A 13697-nucleotide genomic window follows, 5' to 3' on the forward strand; every position below is an offset into this window, starting at 1 on the left:
GGAGAGAGAGAGAGAGTTAGAAAACAGAGGGAGAGAGAGAGAGAGTTAGAAAACAGAGGAAGAGAGAGAGAGAGTTAGAAAAACCAGAGGGAGACGGAGAGAGAGTTAGAAAACAGAGGGATAAAGAGAGAGTAGAAAGAGGGAGAAGAGAGGAGAGAGAGAGAAAGAGAGAGAGGAGAGAGAGAGACAGAAGAGAGAGAGGAGACGAGGAGAGTTAGAAAACAAAGGGAGGGAGAGAGAGAGTTAGAAACAGAGGGGAGAGAGAGTTAGAAAACAAAGAGAGAGAGAGAGAGAGAGGAGAGAGAGAGAGAGAGAGAGTTAGAAAACAAAGGGAGAGAGGGAGAGAGAGAGAGAGAGAGAGAGAGAGAGTTAGAAAACAAAGGGGAGGGGAGAGAGAGAGAGAGAGAGAGAGAGAGAGAGAGAGAGAGGGAGGGAAAGGGAGTTAGAAAACAGAGGGAGAGAGAGAAAGACAGCGAGAGAGAAAGAGAGAGAGAGTTAGAAAACAGAGAGAGAAAGAGAGAGAGAGTTAGAAAACAGAGGGAGAGAGAGAGAGAGTAGAAAACAGAGGGAGAGAGAGAGGAGTTAGGAAAACAGAGGGAAGAGAGAGAGAGTTAGAAAACAGAGGGAGAGAGAGAGAGTTAGAAAACAGAGGGAGAGAGAGAGAGAGAGAGAGAGAGAGGGGGGCGGGAGAGAGAGAGTTATAAAACAAAGGGAGAGAGGGAGAGGGGGAGTTAGAAAACAGAGGGAGAGAGAGAGAGTTAGAAAACAGAGGGAGAGAGAGAGAGAGTTAGAAAACAGAGGGAGAGAGGGGGAGTTAGAAAACAGAGGGAGAGAGAGAGAGAGTTAGAAACAGAGGGAGAGAGGGAGAGGGGAGTTAGAAAACAGAGGGAGAGAGAGAGGGAGTTAGAAAACAGAGGGAGAGAGAGACAAAGAGCATGAGAGAGAGAGAGAGAGAGAGAGAGAGAGAGAGAGAGAGAGAGAGAGAGGGAAAGGGAGTTAGAAAAACAGAGGGAGAGAGAGAGGGGGGTTAGAAAACAAAGAGAGAGAGATAAAGAGAGTTAGAAAAAAGGGAGGGAGGGAGAGAGTTATGAAACAGAGGTAGAAAGAGATAGTTAGAAAGCAAAGGGAGAGAGGGAGTTGGAAAACAGGGAGAGAGAGAGGGAGGGAAAGGCAGTTAGAAAACAGAGGGAGAGAAGAGAGAGAGGGGGAGAGAGATGGAGAGAGAGAGAGAGGGAGTTAGATAACAGAGGGAGAGAGAGAGGGGTGTTAGAAAACAGTGTGTGAGAGAGAGAGAGAAAGAGAGAGAGAGAGGGGGAGAGAGATGGAGAGAGAGAGAGAGGGAGTTAGATAACAGAGGGAGAGAGAGAGGGGTGTTAGAAAACAGTGTGAGAGAGAGGGAGAGAGAAAGAGAAAGAGAGAGAGAGAGAGTTAGAAAACAGAGGGAGAGAGAGAGGAGGGGAAGGCAGTTAGAAAACAGAGGGAGAAAGAGAGCGAGAGAGAGAGCAAGAGAGAGAGAGAGAGAGAGAGAGCAAGAGGGAAAGTGTGAGAGAGAGAGAGAGAGAAAGTGTGAGAGAGAGAGAGAGAAAGTGTGAGAGAGAGAGAGAGAAAGTGTGAGAGAGAGAGAGAAAGTGTGAGAGAGAGAGAGAAAGTGTGAGAGAGAGAGAGAAAGTGTGAGAGAGAGAGAGAGAAAGTGTGAGAGAGAGAGAGAGAAAGTGTGAGAGAGAGAGAGAGAAAGTGTGAGAGAGAGAGAGAGAGAAAGAGAGAGAGAGAGAGAGAGAGAGGCCAAACCACGACCAACAACATTGGACACTTTATGGAACAAAAAGCCTTCACTATATCATCCTGGAATATCCAATGCCTGAGGTCATCTGCCTTTGGCCTAAAGAGCAGCAACCCGGACTTCACCAAAGAAATCGGTAATAGAGACATTGTCATCCTGCAAGAAACCTGGTATAGAGGAGACGGACTCTCTGGTTGCCCTCTAGGTTACAGAGAGCTGGTAGTCCCATCCACCAAACTACCAGGTGTGAAACAGGGAAGGGACTCAGGGGGTATGCTAATTTGGTATAGAGCAGCCCTAACTCACTCCATTAAATTAATCAAAACAGGAACATTTTGCATATAGCTAGAAATTCAAAAGGAAATGATCTCAACAGAGAAAAATGTCCTCCTGTGTGCTACCTATATCCCCCCACAAGACTCCCCATACTTTAATGAAGACAGCTTCTCCATCCTGGAGGGGAAAAATGAATCATATCCAGGCCCAGGGAAATGTACTAGTCTGTGGCGACCTAAATGCCAGAACCGGACATGAACCTGAAACCCTCAGCACACAGGGGGACAAACTCCTGCCTGCAGGTGACAGCATTCCCTACCACATACGTCCCCCTAGGCACAACTATGACAACATAACAAACAAAAGTGGGTCACAACTCCTGCAGCTCTGTCGCATGCTGGGTATGTACATAGTCAATGGTAGGCTTCGAGGGGACTCCTACGGTAGGTACACCTATAGCTCATCTCTTGGCAGTAGTACTGTAGACTACTTTATCACTGACCTCAACCCAGTCTCTCAGAGCGTTCACAGTCAGCCCACTGACACCCCTATCAGACCACAGCAAAATCAGTCTACTTGAACAGAGCAATACTCAATCACGAGGCATCAAAGCCAAAGGAACTGAGTAGTAACATTAAGAAATGCTATAGATGGAAGGAATGCAATTTGGAAACCTACCAAAAAACAATTTGGCAACAACAAATTCAATCCCCTCTAGACAATTTCCTGGGTAAAACGTTCCACTGCAATAGTGAAGGTGTAAACTTGGCAGTAGAAAATCTTAACAGTATATTTGACCTCTCAGCTTCCCTATCAAATCTAAAAATCTCAAATAGAAAACCGAAGAAAATGAACAACAATGACGAATGGTTTGATGAGGAATGCAAAAATCGAAGAAAGAAATTGAGAAACCTGTCCAACCAAAAACATAGAGACCCGGAAAACCTGAGTCTCCGCCTTCACTATGGTGAATCACTAAAACAATACAGAAATACACTACGGAAAAAGAGGGAACAGCACATCAGAAATCAGCTCAATGTAATTGAAGAATCCATAGAATCTAACCACTTCTGGGAAAATTGGAAAACACTAAACAAACAACAACAAAGAATTATCTATCCAAAATGGAGATGTTTGGGTAAACCACTTCTCCAATCTTTTTGACTCTATAACAAAGAATAAAGAGCAAAAACATATACATGATCAAACACAGATCTTAGAATCAACTATTAAAGACTACCAGAACCCACTGGATTCTCCAATTACATTACATGAGTTACAGGACTAAATAAAAACCCTCCAACCCAAAAAGGCCTGTGGTGTTGATGGTATCCTCAATGAAATGATCAAATATACAGACAACAAATTCCAATTGGCTATACTAAAACTCTTTAACATCATCCTTAGCTCTGGCATCTTCCCCAATATTTGGAACCAAGGACTGATCAGCCCAATCCACAAACGTGGAGACAAATATGACCCCAATAACTACCGTGGAATATGCGTCAACAGAAACCTTGGGAAAATCCTCTGCATTATCATTAACAGCAGACTCGTACATTTCCTCAATGAAAACAATGTACTGAGCAAATGTCAAATTGGCTTTTTACCAAATTACCGCACAACAGACCATGTATTCACCCTGCACACCCTAATTTACAACCAAACAAACCAAAACAAAGGCAAAGTCTTCTCATGCTTTGTTGATTTCAAAAAAGCCTTCGACTCAATTTGGCATGAGGGTCTGTGTTACGGCTTTCTAGTTGTGATGAAGGAGAGTCGGACCAAACTGCAGCGTGTCGATTGCGATCCATATTTATTCAAACAAACGTAACAAAGAATAAACACTAAACACTACAAAACAATAAACGTAAAGAAAACCGAAACAGCCTATTCTTGTGTAACCTAACACGTAGACAGGAACAAAGACACTAAGGACAATCACCCACGACAAACTCAAAGAATATGGCTGCCTAAATATGGTTCCTAATCAGAGACAACGATAAGCACCTGCCTCTGATTGAGAATCACTCCAGACAGCCATAGACCTTGCTAGATAACCCCACTAGCTACAAACCCAAATATATACACACCAAAACCCCAAGACAAAACACACCACAATACAAAAACTCCATGCCACACCCTGGTCTGACCAAATACATAAAGATAAACACAAAATACTTTGACCAGGGCGTGACAGAAACCCCCCCCCCTTAAGGTGCGGACTCCCGAACGCACCTCAAAACAATAGGGAGGGTCCGGGTGGGCGTCTGTCCAATGGTGGCGGCTCTGGCGCGGGACGATGAACCCACTCAGTTCATGTCTTAGTCCCCTCTCCTCGCGTCCCTGGATAGACCACCCTCGCCGCCGACCATGGCCTAGTAGTCCTCACCCAGAAACCCACTGGACTGAGGAGCAGATCGGGACTGAAGGACAGCTCGGGACTGAGGGGAAGCTCGGGAGTGAGAGACAGCTCGGGAGTGAGAGAAAGCTCAGGAGTGAGAGAAAGCTCAGGACTGAGAGAAAGCTCAGGAGTGAGAGAAAGCTCAGGAGTGAGAGAAAGCTCAGGCAGGTAGGTAGATCTACCAGATCCTGGCTGGTTGGCAGATCCTGGCCGACTGGCAGATCTGGAAGAGTCTGGCTGACTGGCAGATCTGGAAGAGTCTGGCTGACTGGCAGATCTGGAAGAGTCTGGCAGATCTGAAAGAGTCTGGCTGACTGGCAGATCTGGAAGAGTCTGGCAGATCTGAAAGAGTCTGGTTGACTGGCAGATCTGGAAGAGTCTGGTTGACTGGCAGATCTGGAAGAGTCTGGTTGACTGGCAGATCTGGAAGAGTCTGGCTGACTGGCAGATCTGGAAGAGTCTGGCTGAATGGCAGATCTGGCGGCGCTGGGCAGACTGGCGGCGCTGGGCAGACTGGCGGCGCTGGGCAGACTGGCGACGCTGGGCAGACTGGCGACGCTGGGCAGACTGGCGACGCTGGGCAGACTGGCGATGCTGGGCAGACTGGCGACGCTGGGCAGACTGGGCGCACTGGCGGCGCCGGGCAGACTGGCGGCACTGGCTGCTCCATATAGGCTGACAGCTCTGGCGGCTTCTTACAGACTGACATCTCTGGCGGCTCCGTGCTGACTGGCAGCCCCTTGCAGACTGGCAGCTCCTTACAGACTGACAGCTCCTTGCAGACTGACAGCTCCTTGCAGACTGACAGCTCCGTGCAGACTGACAGCTCCGTGCAGACTGACAGCTCCTTGCAGACTGACAGCTCCTTGCAGACTGACAGCTCCTTGCAGATTGACAGCTCCTTGCAGACTGACAGTTCCGTGCAGACTGACAGTTCCATGTAGACTGGCAGCTCCTTGCAGACTGGCAGCTCTGGCTGCTCTATGCAGACTGACAGCTCTGGCTGCTTCATGCAGACTGACAGCTCTGGCTGCTCCATGTAGACTGGCTGCTTCATGCAGACTGGCAGCTCTGGCTGCTCCATGCAGACTGACATCTCTGGCTGCTCCATGCAGACTGACAGCTCTGGCTGCTCCATGTAGACTGACAGCTCTGGCTGCTCCATGTAGACTGGCAGCTTCATGCAGACTGGCGGCTCTGGCTGCTCCATGCAGACTGACAGCTCTGGCTGCTCCATGCAGACTGACAGCTCTGGCTGCTCCATGCAGACTGACAGCTCTGGCTGCTCCATGTAGACTGGCAGCTCCTTGCAGACTGGCATCTCTGGCTGCTCTATGCAGACTGACAGCTCTGGCTGCTTCATGCAGACTGACAGCTCTGGCTGCTCCATGCAGGCTGGTTTCTCCATGCAGGCTGGCAGCTCCAGCTGCTCCCTGCAGGCTGGCAGCTCTGTCTGCGCTGAACAGGCGGGAGACTCCGGCAGCGCAGGAGAGGAGAGAGGCTCTGGTTGCGCTGAACAGGCGGGAGACTCCGGCAGCGCAGGAGAGGAGAGAGGCTCTGGTTGCGCTGAACAGGCGGGAGACTCTGGCAGCGCAGGAGAGGAGAAAGGCTCTAGCTGCGCTAAACAGGCGGGAGACTCCAGCAGTGCAGGAGAGGAGAAAAGCGCTGGCTGCGCTGAACAGGCGAGGCGCACTGAAGGCCTGGTGCGTAGTGCTGGAACTGGTGGTACTGGATCGAGGACACGCACAGGAAGCCTGGTGCGGGGAGCTGCTACCAGAGGACTGGTGCGTGGAGGTGGTGACGGATAGACCAGGCCGTGCAGGCACACTGGAGCTCTTGAGCACCGAGCCTGCCCAACCTTACCTGGTTGAATGCTCTCGGTTGCCCTGCCAGTGCGGCGAGGTGGAATAGCCTGCACTGGGCTATGCAGGCGAACCGGAGACACCGAGCGCAAGGCTGGTGCCATGTAAGCCGGCCCAAGGAGACGCACTGGGGACCAAATGCGTAGAGCTGGCTTAATGGCATTTGGCTCGACGCTCAATCTAGCCCGGCCGATACGCGGAGCTGGACTATACCAAACCGGGCTGTGCACCCGCACTGGAGACACCGTGCGCTCCACAGCATAACACGGTACCTGCCCGGTCTCTCCAGCCCCCCGGTAAGCACAGGGAGTTTGCGCAGGTCTCCTACCTGGCATAGCCATACTCCCTGTGAGCCCCCCCCCAATACATTTTGGGGGCTGACTCTCAGGCTTCCATCCGCTACGCCGTGCTGCGTCCTCATATCTGCGCCTCTCCGCTTTCGCCGCCTCTAGTTCTTCTTTGGGGCGGCGATATTCTCCAGGCTGAGCCCAGGGTCCTTTTCCGTCCAGTTCCTCCTCCCATGTCCATTTATCCAGGTGGTGCAGCCTCTCCCACTGCAGCTGCTGCTCCTGCTGCTGCTGCCTCTGTTGCCTCCGTTCCTGCTGCTCCTTTGGGCGGCTACACTCCCCTGGTTTAGCCCAGGGTCCTCTCCCGTCGAGGATTTCCTCCCATGTCCAGGAATCCTTATTGAGCATCTCCTTTTTCGGCTGCTCCTGCTTGTTGACACGCCGCTTGGTCCGTTGGTGGTGGGTGATTCTGTTACGGCTTTCTAGTTGTGATGAAGGAGAGTCGGACCAAACTGCAGCGTGTCGATTGCGATCCATATTTATTCAAACAAACGTAACAAAGAATAAACACTAAACACTACAAAACAATAAACGTAAAGAAAACCTAAACAGCCTATACTTGTGTAACCTAACACGTAGACAGGAACAAAGACACTAAGGACAATCACCCACGACAAACTCAAAGAATATGGCTGCCTAAATATGGTTCCCAATCAGAGACAACGATAAGCACCTGCCTCTGATTGAGAATCACTCCAGACAGCCATAGACCTTGCTAGATAACCCCACTAGCTACAAACCCAAATATATACACACCAAAACCCCAAGACAAAACACACCATAATACAAAAACTCCATGCCACACCCTGGCCACACCCTGGCCAAATACATAAAGATAAACACAAAATACTTTGACCAGGGCGTGACAGTCTGCTATACAAACTGATGGAAAGTGGTGTTGGGGGTAATACATACGACATTATAAAATCCATGTACACAAACAACAAGTGTGCGGTTAAAATTGGCATAAAAACACACACATTTCTTCACACAGGGTCGTGGGGTGAGACAGGGATGCAGCTTAAGCCCCACCCTCTTCAACATATATATCAACGAATTGGCGCAGCACAATTAGACCCAACCAAATCATGAGAAAACAAAAAGATAATTACTTGACACAATGGAAAGAATTAACAAAAAAACTGAGCAAACTAGAATGCTATTTGGCCCTACACAGAGAGTACACAGCGGCAGAATACCTGACCACTGTGACTGACCCAAAATTAAGGAAAGCTTTGACTATGTACAGACTCAGTGAGCATAGCCTTGCTATTGAGAAAGGCCGCCGTAGGCAGACATGGCTCTCAAGAGAAGACAGGCTATGTGCTCACTGCCCACAAAATCAGGTGGAAACTGAGCTGCACTGAGCTGCACTCCTGCCCAATGTATGACCATATTAGAGAGACATATTTCCCTCAGATTACACAGATCCACAACGAATTCGAAAGCAAATCCAATGTTGATAAACTCCCATATCTACTGGGTGAAATTCCACAGTGTGCCATCACAGCAGCAAGATTTGTGACCTGTTGCCACGAGAAAAGGGCAACCAGTGAAGAACACACACCATTCTAAATACAACCCATATTTATGCTTATTTATTTTATCTTGTGTCCTTTACCATTTGTACATTGTTAAAACACTGTATATATATAATATGACATTTGTGATGTCTTTATTGTTTTGAAACTTCTGTATGTGTAATGTTTACTGTACATTTGTATTGTTTATTTCACTTTAAATATTCACTTTATATATTATCTACCTCACTTGCTTTGGCAATGTTAACACATGTTTCCCATGCCAATAAAGCCCTTGAATTGAATTGAATTGAGAGAGAGAGAGAGAGAGAAAGGAGTTAGAAGAGAGGGAGTTAGGAGAGAGAGTTAGGAGAGATATAGTTAGGAGAGAGAGAGAGAGAGAGAGAGAGAGAGAGAGAGAGAGAGAGAGAGAGAGAGAGAGAGAGAGAGAGAGAGAGAGAAATTAGAAGAGGATAAATGACTGCAGTACTGTCAGTGCAGGGGCTCCTATTCTGGCAGTGGAGGGAGGAGAGATATTGCCCTGTACGTACCGGCCTATGTAGTTTGTCCCCGTCAGGATCTTAAATAGAACCAGAATCTATTATTCATTCGGTCCATAACTGGCAATAAATGTTAGCTGAGACTCTGCAGCCCACTGCAGGACAGTGGACACCACAGGGCTGGAAGTGGAACTAGATCGACATGTTTAGACCTGGGGGCTTTCATGTAGTGACCACTAACTGATGGACTAACCACATAGTAACCATATAGTAACCACTTGTTGACCACACTCTGATAACAGCTACTGCTCTGCATAGTTACTTCAAACCAGTTACCTCAGGGAGCTGAGGATCATCACTGAGAATGCATTGCAACTGGATTCTGACTTTAGAATCGGACCATAATGATCATACAGCAATAACAAAATGCTCACAAACTGATTAACTACGTACTGACCACACACAACATAATCATCACACAGCCACTCATCCAAACCACGACCATAACAGAACCACAAAGGCCTAAAAGCCTAATTGTTGAGCTGAGTGGTGGTTGACACCAGCCTTAGTGTCTGGATAAGCAGGCAGAGGAGAGCTCCGGTGATAATTGACTGAAGGAATGCATTGCCCATACTGATGAACACAGTGCCACTCCACTGCATCACATTTGCAAATGGCAGAAGCAGTCTAATGGCAAGTGCAAAGAAAATGACTTTCACACAGAACAACACAGAAGGCAGGGCAAAGTAATGTAGCTTTCCAGCCCAGCTCCCTTTCTCTAAAGTAAAGTGATTATCTGTACCCCCTAAGGCTTCTGGGATGGAATGTTTTACAAAGAGAGGGAGTGAGCAAATAACAGAAAGAAATGAGACGAGAAACGTAATGAAAGTTCTCATTTCAGTGTGTCTCTCTGTGTCTCACTGAGCGTCTGGAAACTACTCACTTTGGGCTCTTTATGTATATGTTATGGAAAGGATCAATACTCGGATTGTGATTATAATAACAACTGCTATTAACTTTCATCCCAACCCAATCAAAAACAAAACAGCATGCGAACAGAGCAGAGATTGAAGGCAAATATATGCTTTCCCTCCATCTCTCCATCCTTTCCTTCACTCTCCCTCTCTTTGTCTATAGCTAGTGGCTAGACTGTAGGATAGCCATGGGTTGTTGGAGCGATCTGGAGAGAACTGGAGATTTCAGAAGAGAGCTGGAGATTTCTGAAGAGAGCTGGAGAGTTCTGTAGAGAGCTGGAGCGTTCTGTAAAGAGCTGGAGAGAACTGGAGAGTTCTGTAGAGAGCTGGAGAGTTCTGTAGAGAGCTGGAGAGTTATGTAGAGAGCTGGAGAGTTCTGTAGAGAGCTGGAGCGTTCTGTAGAGAGCTGGAGAGTTCTGTAGAGAGCTGGAGCGTTCTGTAGAGAGCTGGAGCGTTCTGTAGAGAGCTGGAGAGTTCTGTAGAGAGCTGGAGAGGTCTGTAGAGAGCTGGAGAGTTCTGTAGAGAGCTGGAGAGTTCTGTAGAGAGCTGGAGAGTTCTGTAGAGAGCTGGATAGGTCTGTAGAGAGCTGGACAGTTCTGTAGAGAGCTGGAGAGTTCTGTTAAGACCTGGAGAGTTCTGTAGAGAGCTGGAGAGTTCTGTAGAGAGCTGGAGAGTTCTGTAAAGAGCTGGAGAGAACTGGAGAGTTCTGTAGAGAGCTGGATAGTTCTGTAGAGAGCTGGATAGTTCTGTAGAGAGCTGGAGAGTTCTGTAGAGAACTGGAGAGTTCTGTAGAGAGCTGGATAGTTCTGTAGAGAGCTGGAGAGTTCTGTAGAGAGCTGGAAAGTTCTGGAGAGAACTGGAGAGTTCTGTAGAGAGCTGGAGATTTCTGTAGAGAGCTGGAGAGTTCTGTAGAGAGCTGGAGAGGATGTCTGTTATGTTCAGGATGGGTGGAGAGGAGACAGAGAGTGTGTGGTTGTCTCAGTGCTGTTCAGTTCAGAGGTATTGGCTGATGTACGTCTGACCAGAGCACGGCCCAACATAAGAGTCTCCCGCCAACAGCTCCTTTCAGATCCACTCCTCTCCATGTCTGGTCTGTACCTCTGTGTGTGTGTGTCACACCATGGCCAGGCTGGAATCTTTTTATAAGGAAGAAAAGCCAAAGGCAAGGGAGCAGTAAATACAAGGAAGGATATAAGATGGGCTATTTACATAATGCTTGGCAATGAGAATGAAAGAGGTTTGTTCTCAGTGTAGTAAACACTGACCTTAAGGAATAGTCTGGACTATCATTGCAGCACTGGTAATGTGGAACATGGCCATGCAGATATATGATATCTAATAAAATCCTCTTCGTCCATCCGTTCATCCATTCATCCCTCTTCTGTGATGTTCCCTGCCCTGTTACTGCAGCATGGAAAAATGGACACACACACACACACACACACACACACACACACACACACACACACACACACACACACACACACACACACACACACACACACACACACACACACACACACACACACACACACACACACACACACAGATGTTGAAGGTCCCACCGTTCAGGTCACTCAGGTATGGAGATGCTCAATATTGGAAAAACACTGCAAGATCCACATCAAGAATACTGACAAAGTTTCAGAGCGGATGTGTTATATTTTCCAATAAAACAAGTGGTAAAATATTCATTACTTGACTTTGAAACATTTCATTTTTTTGTATAATTTTGACTCTGCATTGTTTCCTGTTGAGCAGAAAATGAGGGGATAGATATATTGATTTGCTTCTCCTGATACTGTGCTGATATTACATTTGTATCAGCAGCCAGCAACAATGCAATTGTTCTCAGAGGTCTGTGTAATAGCCTGGTAGCCTTGTCGGTGTATGATTTGTCTCAATAATGAAACAAATCTAAACTTGAAGACATGGCAGGAATTCTGATGGCATCATGGATCAATGGCAGCAGAGAGTCAACCCAGGAAACCCAGGTAACCTAGTATAAACTGAGAGACAGTTGGAAAACGAACGTGAAGACCTTCATTACATAGCTTTCTTTATTTGATGAAAATTAAGTTTTTTATTCACTAGGCTATTGAAAAGCTCCAATAAACCTGATCTGATAACTAGCTGGTCTCTTTGCATTGTCATCCCAGAATTAGGTGCTAGATAGATAACACTGTCTATACAACTATTCTCCATCCTCAGAGCTCTCCCAGAACAAACTAAGCCAGGCAGAGCATGCAGAGATATGCCAGCAGGAACGGCCCTTTTGAGATACTCAGGAAAATTGAAACGACTATTAATCAGATTGCTCAGTTCACCGGCTAGCAAACAACACGCACGCACGCACACACACACACACACACACACACACACACACACACACACACACACACACACACACACACACACACACACACACACACACACACACACACACACACACACACACACACACACACACACACACACACACACACACACTTTAACGTATGCATGCATAGAAAACAAACAGACTATCCTCTTAGCAGGCTTGCAGCGTGCCACATGAAAGGGCCACCTCTGACCTGCGTGTGAACTAGTCCACTCTCTCACAATTCAATTTGGAGACACACAAGCGGACAGACACTGGTTAATTGTCAAAATGTTACCTGACTGGGAGAGAAAGGTGAGAGTAGTTTCTAGAAGATGTTGTGAGGTGAGGTGTTGTGAGGTGTCAACCACAGATTCATAGATTTCTCTAAATCACAGGACAGGAGAGGACAGGACAGGACAGGTAGCCATTCAACTCACCTGTACTGGTTGCTTCTTTCACTAAAAGATGAGGACATAAAGAGCAACTGCCTTAAAAAGCAATGAACAAATCCCTTTGAAAACGACCTATGTGGCATCGATATGAGCCAGACACAGTTATTCTAGTGTAAAAATTGACAACAAAGTGTAAATAGGATCTGTCACACCCTGATCTGTTTCACCTGTCCTTGTGCTTGACTCCACCCCCTCCAGGTGTCACCCATCTTCCCCATTATCCCCTGGGTATTTATACATGTGTTTTCTGCCTGTCTGTGCCAGTTCGTCTTGTTTTGTCAAATCAACCAGCGTGTTACTCCGTGCTCCTGCTTTTCCTCTTCTCTGTTTGTTTCTAGTCCTCCCGGTTTTGACCCTTGCCAGCCTTGCCTCTGAACCTGCCTGCCTGACCATACTGTCTGCCCTGACCTCGAGCGTGCCTGCCACTCTGTAACTCCTGGACTCTGACCTTGTTATGATCTTTTGCCTGTCCACAACCATTCTCTTTCCTGCCCCTTGGATACTAATGAATATCAGACTCGAACCATCTGCCTCCCGGGTCTGCATCTGGGTCTCACCCTGTGCCCTTATAGTACGAACTGGCCATGACAGACACGGCAGAGTTGGACCAGCTCCGCCACGCTGTCTCCCTGCAGGGAGTCACCACTGGGAGGCATGAGGAGCTACTGCTGGACCTTTTGGAAGGGCTTCATTCCCTGACAGAACGCCACGACCAGTAGTTTAAGGCTATTATGGAGCAAATCAATGAGTTAGCTCATAGGCAGCCTGCCACCTCTGAGAACCTCCAACCACCCAGGAACCTGTCTACTATCAGTGGTGGGTTTGTACAGCCTACTGCTATCCCTGAGAACCCCGCTTACCTCCTCAGGAGCGATATTCTGGGAATCCTGGAACCTGCGGGGCTTTTCTTTCTCAGTGCTCCCTGATTTTTGAGCTACAGCCATCTTCGATCCCTTCGGACCAGCCGAAGATAGCGTATATTATTACGCTAATGTCGGGAAGGGCGCTCTCCTGGACTATGGCAGTTTGGGAGCAACAACCCTCCATCTGTCGTAATCTGGAAGATTTCAGGGCAGAGGTGAGGAAGGTGTTCGATTCTCCGGTACCCGGGAGAGAGGCGGCCCAAAAACTACTGGAATTACGTCAAGACTCCCATAGTGTGGCAGACTACGCCATAGATTTTCACACGTTGGCCGCTGAGAGTGCCTGGAATCTGGAGT

The 13697-nt window shown here is 47.7% G+C and overlaps 1 protein-coding gene across 1 annotated transcript in view; it reads right to left on the reverse strand.

Annotated features, from left to right (window-relative positions):
* LOC116354790 (repetitive proline-rich cell wall protein 2-like) overlaps nt 1–13421 on the reverse strand; it is a 56358-nt gene extending 42937 nt beyond the window's left edge. Inside the window, exon 1 of the mRNA XM_031796334.1 lies at nt 13338–13421. Coding sequence (XP_031652194.1) covers nt 13338–13421 — 84 coding nt within the window. The remainder of the gene's footprint in view (nt 1–13337) is intronic.
* Nucleotides 13422–13697: the final 276 nt, after the last annotated feature.

The sequence above is a fragment of the Oncorhynchus kisutch genome, linkage group LG18 (assembly GCF_002021735.2).
Source record: "Oncorhynchus kisutch isolate 150728-3 linkage group LG18, Okis_V2, whole genome shotgun sequence".
Lineage (NCBI taxonomy): Eukaryota > Metazoa > Chordata > Actinopteri > Salmoniformes > Salmonidae > Oncorhynchus > Oncorhynchus kisutch.